Genomic DNA, 17,227 nt, shown 5'->3' with positions numbered 1-17,227 from the left:
AAAATTGAAGGTAAAAACTTTAGTCAGCAACTTTGAAATTTGAAATCAGCACTGCAAATTCAGCAGATATAGTCAAGGTAGGAACAGTAATAAAAATCCACAGATGAAAAGAATAAAGTACCTAAAGTCCCAAAGGACACTGCAGTGCTCAAATTATAGAGGCAAAACCCCTATGGAAACATTCCAGGACACCTTAGGAGAACTCAGATAGGTTTAACTATGTCAGATGTATGACATCTATTTGTATTTCTCTTTTGTTGTTGTTTGTTTAATTTTGGTTTTAGTTGAGGGGTTGGTTTGTTTGTTGGGCCTTTTTAATGGTAATTAAGTTAGGTCCATCTAGAATTGCATCTGATTAAAAATGCATCTTTAAAACTTGCTGCATTCAAATTAAAATCGGGGGGGTGGGGTGGGGGGGGAAGGAAAATTGATGGGTACATTTCTGGCCAAGATGAACAAAGTCAGGAACCTCTTCCCCTAACAAGCTATTCAGATTGATTAAGCAGTTTTTTAAGAACAACAAAGGAAAAAAAAAACAAAAAAACAAAAAAAAACCCGAAAACAAAACACTTCTTTAGGTCTTAATAGAAAGCATTAACTGACTTATTGGTATTTAACCCAATGGAATACATTTTAATAGCAAAATCCTGACTCTCAAAAAAGGCCTGAAAACATAAAACCCCCCTCAAATATCAGAAGTACATTTTTCTCTGGAAATTCTACCATGTGTACACAGCCAGAGCAGTACCTCTGACACAGGATCAGTTGGCTGCCCATTTTAGGTATTTGGGTGACTCTTCTCAAGAGCAAGTTGAAAAATTCACTGTTGTCTCCTCTCTAGTCAGTCCTGAAGAAGTCTTTTCACATGCAAACAAATGTGGCACTAGGGAAAACAATAGATTGTCTGTTGTCATACAGAGGTTACATCTCTACTGCTTTCCCACACTATTCCCCAAAGCTGCTGTAGTGATGGATCGCCTCCAGTTTTGGCAGCCTGTCTTGGCCCAAAACTGGAAGGTGTGTGGGGATATCTTTGAGGTGGCTCACAAGTATTTATGAAACACAGCAGATGGGGCAGCTCTTGCAGTCTGGCACTGTCCCACTGGCACTGGCTGCATCTTTGAGGAGACACTTCCACTAGTCCAGCACTTCAGTCTCCACTGCCCAAATACATCACCTCAAGTATCCTCTAATGCATTTATTGAACCATACTCCCCACCAGCACCTGCAATGAACTGTAAAACACACACTGCCAAGCTGATACAAGTGACCCAAAACTGGCTGAGAAAAGGACTAGGGTTTCTGAGAGTGTTTGGACAAAATCCAGATCACGGCTGCCTGCCTGATGCTGGTGACACATTCATCTTGCCTAAAGTGTCATGATCAGTAATGAAGCTTATGCATGTTCGTATTTTGCTAAAAGACTGGTAAAAGTGCATTTTTCTCCAATACTCAGCCAGTAGAAGAGTTCTAAAAATTATTCTTATTCAAGCCTAGCTAACTTGAGGAGCTATTTCATAAATGACAACAAAGAAATTTTTTTAAAAATCACTTTATTTCCCCAACAGGTTCTTTAAAGAAATATTTCAATAAATCAGTGAAAATCAATTAACTGTATACCTGCCAAACTGATAGAAGATATCAGATACCATATGTGGACATACATATGAGTGTCACATACTTATTCCAAGAGTTACAATCAGACCTAGAGTAAAAAGTCAAAGCCAATGTTTCCAATGTGCTATCAAATATCCATCAAAAGTTTAGTCTGAGGCAAGATGAATCCTCCCCCTCATGTCAGAAGGCATGCAAATGACTGATGGTGCTCAGAAGAGCCATTTCAACACTTACTATGTAAAGAAAGCAGCTTTAAACCTACCACATTGTGATGCTGTCAGTCATAAGAACACTCATCTGTATAATAATTTTGAAATAATCTTATTTGGAAAGGCCCAGTCATTAAATAGAGAACAAATGACAGATCTGCATCTGGCACATGCCAAAGCTGGTTTTGCGTGTTTTTTTGTTTTTTTTTTCAGTCTGGTTGACAGGAAGCAAATTAATCATGGGGAAAAAACCCCCTAAAATGAAAAAATACTAATCCTAATGTCACTTTACTCCAGTGCATTTTTTACCCTTGCTCAAGACAATTGGATGTGGGTGAGTTGAATAAAGGAAGCAAACTCACACCTTCCTGATTAACACAGGCGATTGACATCTTGCCCACCATGCAAGAGCAATCTGTATCTGAAGTGTTACTCATAACAATGCTCTGACTAACTAGAGAGATGTGGACGTATGGACACCATACCAGAGACCACTGAGAGGTGACTCTGCCTTCACCTAGATTTCACCCACGTGTTCAGAGGAAAATAAACCAGGAAGAAAATCTTCAGACTAACAAAGAAAAACCCCAAACGTTTCCCCAAAAGCTGTCTTCCTGTACATGTAAAGAGCATCTGGAAAAACCAGCCCTAACAACCAGCAGCTCTCCCTGATGCCTCCCAGCAGGGCATGAAGGCCAGGAGCCGCTGTGCCCGGGGTGCAACCTCAGGGCCACCACAGCAAAGTGAGCTGCACGTGGCTGAACAGGAGAGTCAGCTCAAGGCCACCAGGCCCACCAGCCCTGCACAAGGCTTTGGGCTTCAGCAAGCACCACACCTGCTTCCTCTTGAACACAACACTGCCCTGGGGCTTGGAAAGGCAGGCTCAGCCACCTACTCAGCAGGTCACAAAAATCATCCAGCACAATACACTTGCACTCTTGAGGAGTATCAAATCATGCTAGCCCAGAGGACACTCACAGTGCTGTCCTAGGATTAGCTGCAGAACCCAATATATCTAATGTAACCTGACAGCATAATAAGTATCTTTTTCATATACTGCTCTGAGGGTGGAGAAGCAATTAAAAATAAATGGTGTCACTGGAACAGGTGCTTGCTAGGATCTGATGCAAAGTCAGCTCTGGCTGAACGAACAAGTCACCCTGAAACGGAGCATGAATTCAGACAGACTCTACTACAATTTTTAGCTACTTTTAATGCCTTTCCCACAAGCAAAAGGAAGAACAATTTATCAGGGGAGCTTTATTAAGCTGGGTGGCCATTCTCACCAGGCAGAATAAAAACCCCTCTAAAATGTCATAAATCGGTTTTCAAGATCATGAGAATGACCAGTAATTTTAGATTTAATAACTCTGTTTAGTACAGTCTTACAATCTAGTATAGAAAATGACCTCAGAAATCTTTAGAGTTCTGCTTGGATGAAGTAATTTCAGTCTTCTGCAGACATTAAGGTAAAAAGAGAAAAGAACAAATTAAGTTGAGGAGGGAGAAAGAGAGGGAAAAAATAGAAAATAAAAAGATTTAATCACAGAGAAGCTCCAGCAAACTACACAGGAGATAGGATACTCTAGCACATGAATTGCTCCTTTATCCCACCTGCATTATCTAGGAACCTTAAAGTAATTTAAATTTGATTTCTATTAGCTTGGAAAATTTTCTCTGATATCAATTCACAAATTTTAAGTCATAAAAGGAGAAATAAACACATACTTTAAAAGGTAACTTCCAAGAACACAAAACATGTTAATCTCTGTCTTACATCCTAAAAAACACTTATCATGGCAGGAAAAGGTGCCTTAAGGAGACTCTAAAGCCCTCTGTCCTAAACTCCACAGAAAATAATTCGATTTAATGGAACAAAGAGTAGGAAAAATAATAGGTTTGTGTGTTTGAATAAAATGAGTGGAAGCCCAGACCTATCTGATACAATGTAATTAACCATGAACTATCTACTGAGTGTAATGCAGACAGAAAATACGTAAACAATCATGAGTTTTGTCACTAATTTTTTAATCTGTGAAGACACTCTCTATAGCTGAAGGTAAATGCAAAACAAAAAAAAAAATCCTTTGTTTTTTGTATTTTGCCTTGAAACACAGGGAAAAAATTGTACTCTGTAAAGTTACTGAGTAACTGGACCAGTACAGGAACTGTACTGTTAATACACTATCTTTTTCATTAAAATGCATTTTGAAAAATGAAAAATAAAAGGTAGGATAAGTGGAACTTCTTGTGCAAGTTTTTGATTTCCCTCCCTGGCTTCAGATGCTGAATGGACTTGCAGGAGGTACACCAGGCCTTTGCAGTGCCCAGCCAAGAAACTTCAACTGAAAGAGTATTCCTTCTTTGGATGTAAAAATAAAAATGACTAAAAATAGAGATCATCTGAAAAATTAGGAGGTTTTGTAGCTCATTCTCTATATCACCCAAAACCAAGAAGAAAACAGTTAGAATTGTTAAGGTTGGAAAAGATCTTAAAATCACCAAGTCCAACCATTAACCCAGCACCATTGTTAACCCTGTTCACCACTAAACCACATCCTTGAGCCCTGTTTTCATATCTCTTTTAGATACCTGCAGGGATGATGATTCTACCACTTTCCTGAGCAACTTGTTTCAATGCTTCATAACCGTCTTGGTGAAGAAATAATTGTTAATATCCCACCTGAACGTCCCCAACACAACCAGAAGCCATTTCCTCTACCACTTGCCATGTGGGAGAAGAGACTGACCCTCACCTGGCTACAGCCTGTTTCAGGTGCTTGAAGAGAGCAATAAGGTCAGCCCTGAGCCTCTTGTTCTCCAGACTAAGCGACCTCAGCTCCCTCAGCCATTCCTCACAAGACTTGGTGCTCCAGACCTTTCACCAGCTCCACTGCCCTCCTCTGGACACTCTGCAGCACCTCAATGCCCTTCTTGCAGCGAGGGGCCCAGAACTGGACACAGCTCTCGAGGTGTGTCCTCACCAGTACAGGGGGACAATCCCTGTCCTGGTCCTGCTGGCCACACTACTGCTGGTACAGGCCAGGATGCCATCGGCCTTCTTGGCCCCCTGGGCAGACACTGGCTCATGTTCAGTTGCTGTAAACCAGCACTCCCAGGTCCTTTTCTGCTGGGCAGCTTTCCAGCCACTCTGCCCCAGCCTGTAGTGCTGCAAGGGGTTGTTGTGACCCAAGGGCAGGACCCAGTTCATTTAGTGAACTTCATACCTTTGGCCTTGGCTCATTGATCCAGCCTCTCCAGATTCCTCTGCAGAGCCTCCAGAAGATCAACAGTCCTGCTCAAATCGGTGTGTCTGCAAACTGACTGAGGGTAGACTTGATCCTCTAGTCCATCATGTTGACAGAAAGCATTTTTATGCCAAGTGGAGTAGTTGTTTTGTAAATAGAAATCTTCAGTTGCTCTTTAACAGGCTTTTCAAAATCTGAGCATCTTGTTCTGTTTAGACATTTAACTATTATGCTTGTCATAGTTTGTTTATTAAATAGAAACCAGTCAATATAAACCTTGCTATGTTCAGAACCCACGCAGCACAGAGCAAATCTCCTCCACAATAAGCCAGGGGCAAAGCACTTCCAAGGTAAATGAATGTAAGCGTGTGCTGCAGTATGCTTATTTAACAGTGCTGCAAAACCCTACTTAGGGAAATAGCAGAGTAGTTGAAAGAAAGATTTATAAAGCAACAGAAAAAAAATCAATTGTGGGCCCTCTTTAACCAGAGAATAATCATCTAATGAAATTGAAAGCAATGCATGCAACACACAGTAATTGTTCAATATAAGTAATTATTGTATGCAACTAGATTTAATCTCTAAAATTCAGTGTTGCAGGGTACTGCTGAATTCTAAAGCTTTGCACGTCAACAGGAAGATTCAGCTCCTCTCCTGGTTACCAATCCTTATCCAAAACAATCCAAACAATATCTAAAGTAATTACAAACACTGCTCGGGTATCATGGCCTACGTGTTATAGGGCAGCACTGGTCAAAGCCTCCCTACAATCAAGAAGTGAACTAAATAGGCTTTGCCACTCCTGTCATAAACAACAGCAAGTTCTTCCAATGCAAATCCAAACACAAAAGAGCAAGTGCCTTCATTATATATGACTCTAAGGAGAAGACGAATTATCAAAACAACATCAAACTGGAACAGAATGCAAGACAGAATCTGCCTTGAAAACACACACAAACAGAAAGCAAGAAAATCCTTCTAATTATCATCAGAGAAAAGCAATATTGAAAAAAAAATCATGGCAACAGTTTTAGTTTTAGCTTGGTAAGTATGGAAAGTAGCTACCATTGCTTCCCTTTCCACCTTGTTCTGTAGTCCCTCTCAAGAACAGGGCCAAACCCACAGCCAGAGGTAGGAGCTATGCCAGTTGCTACCACTGCTTCAACGGATATTGGAAAGGCCAGTGAGACAAGGATAACCAAGGGCATGTGCAAACTCTGTAGGATCCCTAGTGTGGCTATCAACACCAACAAGCAGGAGAAGAGGCTCAAGTTGAGCCTTGAACAGCTCAAGTTACCATTAATAAATCAAAACAACCTTGGTTCAAATAGTTTGGGTAGCAGAGACAATTTCTTAATAGTTGTAATTTCTTCTGTTTCCCAAATTGCCATTTTTAGAGTTTATCAGTCAATTCCAACAAAGTCAAGTAAGTCTTAACTGACGTTGCATCGGAGGCTAGCCAAGATTTATTCACAATAGATCAGCCATTAAAATGTACTATTTTCAAATTACAATAATCTAATTTTATAGATTCAGTGTCTAATGGACCCACAGCAAGACAGGCAACATTCCCAGACTGCTAAGCATATCCTCTTAACCAGTCTCATCCATCAGGGCTGCTGAACAACATTACTGTGGATGTCCCAAGAGAATAATTTCCATCACATACCAAGCACAAACAACAAAGCCTCAACTAATAGGATAGGTAGCATCAATCTCTCCAGCAATCAGAAGATATGCAAAAAGGCTTGATTTCCCATTCCCTGACTTATTTTTGTTACAAAGCTCCCAAGAGAAATAAACACATCAATAAAGAGTAAGGTCATTTTGGGAACACATGCAGTAAGTATTCCCCATGTAATAAGGGCTTAAGGAATGGTTTATAGAAGATGAGCCTCATGATGAATTACAAGCAGTTCAGAAAAGATGCATTTGTGTTCCTGAACAATCCAATCACAGCAACAAAGAGAGATGTAAGCTTTACTGGAAAACACCACTTGCAAAAACTCTAGATTCTAAAAAGTCTTCTTATGTTCGTTTTCTCTTAAAAATTCTATTTTTTCACATAAGCTCCAAAACTTTCTAAGCAGAGAACTTTTCTAGACCACAGTTCTATTTCAAGTACATTTTCCTTTAAAACAAAAAACACGGAAATTAAATTTTCCAAAGAAAACAGCCATTAAAAACCATCAGCAAAGTTCTTCTCAAATCCACAGCATCCTTTCCCATCAACATTCTTCAAAAATTCAATCAGTTAAAACCAAAAAAAGAGTTACAGGCTCAGGCTCAAATATAAACTTATATTTGACAAACATTTCATTACAAAAAAAGTTTAAAAATCATCTATTACCATTCTGTCTCAGCACATCCTGCAAATGTAAACACCTCTTCCTGAATGTCAGGAAAAGTACTCACACAGCAGAAATTCAAGAATTCAGTAACTCTTGTCTTACTTATTAAAAGTGCTTAGCCCAAGTACTAAATATATGCCATTGGCAGCAATTGATTTGTGACACTTCAGCTAATGTGACACTTCTGTGATGTATTTAACACATGAAGGACTTCATCATGTAGAGAAGGACTCAATGTTAGCAGGTAGCAGCTGCCAGCACTTGGATACTGTTATTAGAACTGGTTTCGGCAGTTTATACGCACAGCATTTATGTGCCTTCTGGTTCAGGCATTAGCAGCTAGATCACACACTTGGATCACTCTGTGAAAGGCACCTTAAAATAGAGCTGGGGTCTGGGTTCACTTTTAGCCCTGTAAACGCAGAGCAGTTTAATTGACTCTTACGTTTAAAGTCAAGGTGCTGAATTTAGGTACAGGCTCCTCTAACACAATCCAGGAGGGGACAAGTCTGACACATGTGAACCAACAGAACACTGAGCAAAGGTAAGTATTCTTTGGAAAGGCAGATTGCTGTAACCCATACAAACAGACAGAACAAATCAATCTCTCACATGGAAAAAAATAAATATCCCCATTTTTCTTAGTACTATGTATCACTTCTACTCTGATTTTTTTCTCCTTTGAAGAATAAAAAGTGAAGAAGGCGAAGCCCTTCCCTGGCTAGGCCTACACAGCTAACCAGAACAGAATGGGAGCCATTAGTTGATACAACTAAGAGGAAACATGGTGCAGTAGTTTCTGAGTGTATTGAAGTCGTGTGCAGCACACTGAAGCCAATGAGCAGAAAGACTTTCCCCTCATCTGACCTAGTTCTGTCAAAGATTCACACATGGAGACAGTGGGTGTAGAGGTGACACATGCAGTATCTTCAAAAATTTTGGAAGGCAACACCTCACAGTAAAAGACACTTAAGACTTTGATGGGAAAGGAAAGCTGGCTGAACTCTAGAAAATTCAGAGAAGATAGCAGAAGCCTGTAAAGACCTGTAGGAGTACAATGAAGTGAACAAAACCAAACCTAAAAAAAATTATGGCAAAAAGTGCTAGATGAACAGTTGGTTTCAGGACAAAGCTACCTGATGCTGCAAGAATATTCTGTTTGGAAGGAGATACAGATTTAAAGAATCCTCTTGGTTTGTTTTTTTGGGTTTTTTTTTTTTTTGTTGTTTTGTTTTTTGGGTTTTTTTTTTGTTATTGTTTCTTAAGCAGTATGCAAACAATAATAAAAAAACCCCATTATAATTGAAAAAACATTACAAAATTTTCTGGATTCTGAATTAGTGCTGTCTGCAATGTAACAGGTGCAGCATAAAAAAGGTACTCCCAAAAGAGTCATCACACAAAATGATCAAAGAATAACAGAAATAAAGATCAAAAGCTCAAAGCTTTCATTAAATTATTCTAAAATGCAAATGTCAATTAGCTCCTGCTCACTGTATACCCAGCCACTGGCAGGCTGTTTCTGCACAAACAGTGGAACGGGCTGCCCAGAAAGGCTGTGGAGTCCATCCTTGGAGCTACACAGAGCATGGACTGAGCAACCTGCTGCAGGTGACTGCTCTGAGTGGGGTCATGGACTGGAGGATGCCCAGAGGCCCCTTCCACTCCAGCAACTCCATGATAAGATTAGAATGGATTTCTGTGAAGTTATTTAACAATGATGGGTTTTTTTCACACAGTGGATCAGAAAGGGTGCTCTGTATAAAATTAAAAGTTTTGATAAAATTCCAAACAGAATACAACTGGGAATGAAGCCTACAAATGATTTTTACATCAGCTTGGTGGACAGAAGAGGCCCAGAAGATGACCCAGGAAAAGCTCTAGTCATCACTAATGAACCGATTAATGGAGGAAGATGACAGCGAGGAGCAGCAAAATGAGATTCACAGTCAGGAAATGAAAGGCCCAAAAAACTAATCACCCACTTAAAACTAACAGAACCAAAAGTTAAAAGATATGCACATCCATGGCAGGTGTCTGAGGCAAATCTTAATTCAACACTGTCAACACTCATGTTTCTGATCATACCAATAATTTCCTTTACAGTTCATAGGTAAGCCACTGTGTCTATAACAGGAATGCACCAAACAGGAAATAAAAAAGCTCCCCCTACACAGAAGGGACAGCAATCTTAGGTCAAAAGGCATCAGTGACCTTTCTGGAGAAAGAAAGAAAGAAAGAAGGGGTCTTGATGAGAAATAGACATGAAAGAATTGGGAACTATGTGATCCACCTCAGTACTAAATTACTGAAACCTAATGGGCTTTGGCTCAGGCTTACAAAATAATTGATCTAACACAAGAGTCTCGCTCAAAACACACCATGAAAAATAACTTAAAAATTGTACTTTAATTTTTTTAAACTAACATCCAAAACCAGAAATTCAAAATGAGAAACCATTTTCTTCCTCTGTTAGCTGCTCTTCCCAATAACACCACAGGACCATGGCAATTACTTCATGCCCTTATGTAACACACATATGTTCCTTTCCACCCCAAAAGAGAAGTTTTGTTTGTTACCTCTTACCGACAGTTATTTTGACAGTTCTTTTCTGAGAGTCCATCCTCATCTTCTCCCATAATATCCACTGCCGAAAATATCAGTGCAACCAGAATTGCAAAGCAGCATACCAGTGCAAAGATCACAATGCATCTTTGCTGGGACTGAAAGAGATTAAGATTAAAAAAAGTTTTAATGGCATGAGCACATTCTAGTCAACGAACTGAGACTCTGAAACTTTTACATAAGATCTATATTTCTTTGAAGACCCTCCTGCAATAGCTGTCAACATGAAACACACCTCAAGAAGAAAACACTCTCAAAACCGTCCTTCATGTATCACCTTGAGATGTGTTTTACATCTCTCAGACACTGATTAATAATTTATGTCACAAAAAATATTCATAATTTAAACTGCTTTCTGTTTATACCACAAGGAAAGCATTATGCATTAAAATAATGACTCCTACATTAACTAAGTATTTTCTGATTGCGGCTCACAGGTAAAGTACACACTTGGGACGGCACTTAAAAGTTTTGTTGTGCTTGGTTGAAATAAAACATGTCATTGCAAGAAGACTGAAGAGCAAAGTCTTTTCTATTGCTACAAAAAGTACCTGACATTGTCACTGTGACTGTCACAGCCACTCAGACACTTTGGGAAGTCCTTGCCCCACAATATCTATAATATAATGAACACAAATTCGCAGATGATAAATGGGATTCAAGGAAACAATGGGAGACTCAGCACGCTACGTACATTGCTCAGTATGATAGGCAATGCCCTCCACATCTCAGATTAAATATTAAAACACAGCATAGCACTACCTTATGAAATCTTGCAGTAATAAATCAGATGCAGCTGGTAGCGCCCTAGATAAATGTGAAACCTCCTAAAGACAGTCTCTCGGCATGCAATTTACATAGCTGCATAAAGTATATTCTATTCTGAAACCAAATGTTCAAACAAATATACTCTGCAATTTCCTACTGAAGCAAATTTAAACAAAACCACACTCATATATAAAACCATCAATGCCTAACTTCTGTTGCAATAGTAATTTTCTTAATTTTCATTATTGCTCCATAATTAAAATGTCACATGGAGGAAAAGGCCTCATAAAGGAATGGGAAAGTGGGAAAACAGGAAAAGTGTAAGGGAAAGGAAACAAAATCACACTTGCAGCTGATAACCAGTTTCACAGTGTTTCCATTGTTCCTGATATTTTGTTTAAGAGGCAGTAAGTTTTAGAGTAATAAGAACATTTTTCCATACACCTAACGAAAAGGTCTACCTCTTTTTAAATAAAAAAAAATTCCAATACTTCCCAGTTAGTGCGCTTCTCAGGAGAAACATGCCCACGTTTCATTTCAGAATAAATAAGATACAAAGATTTTATTTCAGTCCGTGAAAATACAAAACACAGCAAACAACTCCTTCAGAGCAACAGGAAAAACTCATCTGAAATTTAGTGACAAATGTAGCCTTTAACAATAACACCAAATGTGTGGTTCAGGTTATATGCATAGTTTAAATATAATTCATATTAGAAACCTTTATACCTTTCATATGTATGTATGAAATATATGTTTAAATCTGTATTTCTATTATATTAACTAAAATCTTCCCAGAATGCAGCATAAGAAAATGTTCTTCAGCCATAACAAAGCCAACTCATGAAAGAAATAAGTTTGGAAAGAGTTTTTTCCTGCTGCTAGGTAGAATCATGGCAACATTTGAAAAGACTTGTAAATTACTGCACCTGGGTGTCCAGAACTAAGACTGCACAGTGGGACTTAGGAGAAAATTGTTCAACACTCTCATTGCCTCATACTACTAGCAAGAAAAACTAAGAACTGCCAAAGAAATGTGGGTATTCAGGTCTGGGCCACTGCTGTATGCCATTTCTTCATCAGGACACTTCAGACTGCTGTTAGGATGACCATTGTCGCATGCGGTTTTTTGCAGTGCTGCAAGTGTATTCGCAGAAACCCTTTGGTGCAGGTTCCTCCACGGGCTGAGTGTATCATCATGGCAGCAAGATAGCAAAGCTACTCCCATAACCAGCAAACCAAAAAGAGCCTGGGCTCATTTTCTAGTCCCTAGGAGCAGGGGATGTGACCCAGCAGGGCTCACAACCATAGGGCTCCTTTTCCTCCCAAATCAGGCTAACTGCCACCATTCTACACACTGGGACTAATTTTGAGTTACTCTGGATAAATTTGTGGCATCCTAGCTGGCCCACAGTGTGAAGGACATCACGCTATTTCTCCAGGGAGTAACTCCCATCTTGTCATGCTGCCATGCAAGCTGCACAACAGCCACAGAGAGCAGTGGGATCACTAGACCAGCAGGGACCGCATCAGCCTTCGAGGCTGGGCCAGTACTCACAGAGACAGCAGGAGATGCTTCACTGAAAGGTGGCCACAGTGTTGTAAGTCCTAACACACCTCTAGAAACCTCTCAGCCTGCTTAAAGCTTGAAGGCCAAATCAATATAAAATCTACAGAGTACCAAAAATAATATGGTATCACAAGGAGGAGGGGGTGTAGGGGGAAAAAGGGCAGCTGCAACAGATGCTTCAAGTGAAATACCAGGAAATCTTATGGCAGCGATTTCTAGGTGCTCATGTCAAAGCAATATGGAAAGGGGAGGTCAAAATAATTCTGAATGGATCCTCCTAATCTAACATTAATTTCCATTCCACATAATTTTGGGGAACATATTCAAGGTTTCTTGAGTTCTGTGTTGTAGCTGAAAATTGTATGAAGTTTAAATCCCTGTTCTTTCATGGATACAGCTCGTCAAGCTCTGCAGTTTCTGAACAGTGCTCACTGTGAGCAGCACAAGCTTAGCACCATTAGTAAGAACACTGCTATTCTACCAGCTCTAAAATAAAGACAGAACCACACAAACCTATTTTACTGCTCTTATTTCACAGATCCTTTATATTGTGCAGTTGTCTTTGACAAGTACAATGGATTAATTATCTCACTTTTTCTTAATAGCAGCTTAACAGTATGGTTACAAATAGCACAGGGAACCTTTTAAATCAACATTCAAAAACCCCCCTGTGACTACAGTAGTTTTTCTTTGAACTAAGGATAGCACAAAGTAGTAAATAAAATAAAGCAAAAATTCCAAGTTTGTGATTCTCCTAACCCTACATTTTCAGCCACAGGTCTGAAGGGTCAAGTAAAGACCAGTTAAAAAAAATTAAGAGAGTAAAGAAGATTTTTAAAAGTTTCACAGTTCATGTTGAACTTACTCCTGCTGAGTGGTGAGTTTTTAATTAAAATCTATATATTACATTATAAATTAATATTTGGGAAATGTTTACATTAAAATACATATTTATATTAGAAAAGAAAGAATAAAAAAGAGCTACTTGCGTCAAACAAGCCTTCTGAGTCTATCTTTTCACTACAGTAATAAGTCTTTATTTCCACACAATTTGCCATAAAGCTGACCATTTTCAAATAACCTTTTCCTAACTGAAACAGATCAGGATAGACCATATCCCTGCTCTAATGCACCATCCATGCATGCCTTTGTGTGCATCTATGTGCAAGGAATAGCAGGCATTGCGAAAGAATCCAAAATCAGAGCTCACTGACAGACTAGAAGGGACCTGCTGGGCTGCTCCTCAGACCTCTGTGTCGATGGGCTTGGGCAGACTGCTTGTTTGATGCTGTCTAGTTGCACATCCCCTTGGCAACTGGGATCTCTCTGACCTTTTCAGACCTATCTTTGTTTTTCCTCCAGTAAATGCCTCAGCGTTCAAGCTTCAGTCTTCAACCCTTAATCACAGAATACAAGGGTCTCTAAAACTTATGCAGTCCATCTGTCCATACACATAGTTAATTTGTACAAATATTAATTCCAACAGATATTTGTTTAGCCTGTCCTCAAAAATCCAGAGCTGAAAGAGATCCTGTAGTCTTTTCAAGCAACCCCATTCCATATCTAAGCACCTGACTCATGCCTAACTTAAGTCTCTTAAGCTGCAACAACTCTTTTTTCCTTCCTGTACTCATGACAAACAGTGAACAGAGCATTTCATTCTCTCTTTTACATATTTAAAGGCTGCTATAGATGCTAAGAGGCCAGGGGCCAGACCCCCTACAAGTTTGACTGTACTGATGGGCAAGCCCAGAAATTCTGTTGCATGAGAGAAATATTTGTTCAGGGCTTAAGGAAGATTGGGAAAGAAACTCCTGCAGGAACAAAGACTATCAAAAATACTGTGAGTAAAATGTGTTTCTTTCACCTGGCTCAACTCGCTTAATCAATACCTACGTTAAAATAAATCCACCAAAACACTGCATTACTAAAACAAAGCATGGGAATTTTTTCATGCTGTTCTACCTCTAGGGAGAGAGTGAAAAGGAAGGCCAAAAGCTGCACAATGGTTATTCAGTTCAGTACTATTCAGACTAAAGTTTAATCTGGGAAGGACCTGCTTGTTTATTATTAAGAAAAAGGATAGCCTATGTCAATTAAGCTTATCAGAGCCCGTGATATCCATGCAGAATTGAGAGAGAGCAAGAAAAAGGCCTCCATCTTTACTGCACTCACATTGCTCAAAAGCTGTGAAGAACACGTCACTGGCTCCTGAAGCTTTCAGTTTCTTTTCAAACAACAGGCATTTCTTTGACACTAAGATTTTAATCAGGAATTTATTCTTCCTCCAATGCAGTACAAGAATGTCTTCTCCTAAAAAAGGAGCCATGAAACTGCAATTCCGCATCTATTGATAAAATTGCCTACATAACAAAACATGTCATGGCTTTGAACTTGTGCTTCATCTTTTTATACCTATTTACAGACTGAAGAAGGCAATACTTATACACCATGCTAATACAGGCTCTAAGAGGCAGGTTTTCTCATCTTTGGTCAGTTCATTAGTCTGCTCTTTCCTGCAACACACGTGAACACAAATGTGGCAACAAAAGCTCTCGTCTGCAACACCTGTAACTGTTCAAGAGCCCTTAAAGAGCTGTTTATGAGTCAGGTTCTATGGGGTGCTGCAATACACCTGCCAAAGACAGCAAGGAGCTGGACTTCAAGAATTGGCAATCATTCCTGGATTACCCTCGGTCGTGTGTGTTTATTAGAGAAAAACATTACTATAAATACTATTTTCCCTTCATCTGGAATCTGCGTACACTAATAATCTTCATTGCAGCCCTGAATCTCCCAGCTAGTATGATTAATGCCAATCAACACTTAAAATCCTCTTTTAAAAGGAACAGATTGCCAAGGTACGTTAAATATTTTTAAATTGGCTGGACCTAGTGAGTTTCATCCATGGATATTTAAGGTAGTGGCTGAAACTAACAGAGACTCAGCTCTGAAAACTCACAAGCCTGAGTAAGCATCAGAGCCTGGAAAAAGCAAAAGTGTTACCCATATTTAAGAAAAAGTGGTGCTCGGACAGTAGAGGTTGGGAAACAATAAGCTAGTTATTCTAGCTTCAGTCTCAAGAAAATATGTAGCCATCTAGAAGGTAAGAAGCTTTGTCATGCAAAAGTCACATTGATCAAGTCTGATTTCTATCTTTCCTACTCACAAGCCCTACTGTCCTGCTGGAGAAGCTGAAAATAATGTATACTCTCACTTTTATTAAAAACTTTCTTACAAACCACAGCAACTATGTCTAGATTATCAGAGGAGGGTGTAAAGCTGGTTGAAAAATCAAGCTCATTGAAAAAATGGGAGGACATTTTAGAATGGATTCTGCATTCAGAAGGGATTCAGAGGATCCTGCTTTGTATCTATTTTGCTCATGTCTCCATTAACAATCTAAATTCTGGAATAGAAATGAAAAATTCTTATTACGTTTTCAATCAAACCCAAAACAGTACAAATCGAAGACCAGTTCAAAATTTTAAAATGTTCTTGACTCTTTAGAGAGTATGTCAACAAAAACAGGAAAAATTTCAACAAAGGAAAAGATCTACAAGCAGGTAGGACCAAGCAGTGGCACATATACAGGAACTGAGAAACCACTAGGAAAAAGAATAACCCAAACTATTAACAGGCTGGAACAGATGTTTTAGGAAGACAGACCAAAAAACGGTAGGAGTCCATAGTTTGGAGAGAAGAAGTAATATGACCTAGGGGTACAATATCTACACGTTAATATCAGGTATAGTGAAGGCAGAATTATCCACCAAGTAGTACAATTCCAGAAATAGTGGATGTTTATTGAAACTTCAGGAGTTACATTTCAAAAAAGATAAAGTGCTTTTTTAGGAAGACGACATTAAGCATCTGGAATTTGTTGCCACGGGAGGCCGTGAAAGCAAACAGCAGTGGGAGGTTTAAAAAGAGATTAGACCAAGCTTTCAAAACTACATCCTCATCAGATGCTAGAGAAAACAGGCTGGGATGTGCCCTCTGCTAGAGATGATGGGAAACATGCCAGTGCCCACTGGAAGGCACACAGTACAGGACTAGACATGCCATGAGTCTGAGCTGCAGAATGTATTTTCTACACTCTTAAATAGTTCCATTTTTCCACAGAAGGAATCAAGAGTTATAGCAGTGAACAACCTGATCATGTCACATCGTGTTGACTTAGATCTCTACATCCTGCTATAATGCCTGAACTTTTTGCAAGGCAAAAATAATCCTTAGCCTCTACTTCAAGTTGGCGTATTTTGTTTATCTTTCAAGACTGAATGCAGATAGTTTAAAGCAGAATCACCAGTAAATATTTAATCTCATAGTTACCTACTGAAACAAGAGAATCACCAACTAATACTCCAAAGAACACATCCTTTAATGTGTTTTCCAAGCAAACAAGAAGACACATTGTCCAGCAGTTTCCCTGTCTGCCCAGTTTCTTTTGAATCTGTATTTGATTTCTATAGAAAGATTAATATAATATAATTATCTCAAAAATTTTAGAAGATCCATATGCAGGTAGACTTGGCTGAGAAAGACACAAATAAGTGCCTCTACCAAGGCAAAGACAGTCCAAAGGTCTGCCTTCCCCCCACCCAGGGCTCAGCAGCAAGCAGCCCCGTGGAACAGCGGTGGGAGGAATCCCTGCCCTGGGCAGGGGGCTGTGGGCCCTGAACACACACACAGTAAAGCAGCTGCCTTGGCTTCACTGCTCTCTGAACAAACCTTTGATCCAACAACTCAGACACATAACACACAGACAGGCACAAGGCTATAAATAGAAAACCAATAAACTACTTTGGAATAAATCCAAGGCTTTGGAGGTTACTT

At 39.4% G+C, this 17,227-nt stretch overlaps 1 protein-coding gene across 11 annotated transcripts in view; it reads right to left on the bottom strand.

Moving 5' to 3' along the window:
* The window catches only part of PLD5 (phospholipase D family member 5), a 180,032-nt gene that overhangs the window by 98,984 nt on the left and 63,821 nt on the right, over window positions 1-17,227 (bottom strand). For 6 of the 11 annotated variants that reach the window (XM_038132615.1, XM_038132612.1, XM_038132611.1 and 3 more), the window contains one exon: window positions 10,012-10,148. The exons of 1 other annotated variant lie outside the window; for it this stretch is intronic. In XM_038132615.1, the coding sequence (XP_037988543.1) occupies window positions 10,012-10,148 (137 nt within the window). Of the gene's footprint in view, window positions 1-10,004; window positions 10,149-17,227 lie in introns of those variants that run through there. 4 more of the 11 variants (XM_038132620.1, XM_038132619.1, XM_038132618.1 and 1 more) reach the window with 2 other exon arrangements.

The sequence above is a fragment of the Motacilla alba genome, chromosome 3, assembly GCF_015832195.1.
Source record: "Motacilla alba alba isolate MOTALB_02 chromosome 3, Motacilla_alba_V1.0_pri, whole genome shotgun sequence".
Lineage (NCBI taxonomy): Eukaryota > Metazoa > Chordata > Aves > Passeriformes > Motacillidae > Motacilla > Motacilla alba.
Note: the sequence above shows the minus strand (reverse complement) of the source record. Positions and strands in the feature narration are given on the sequence as shown.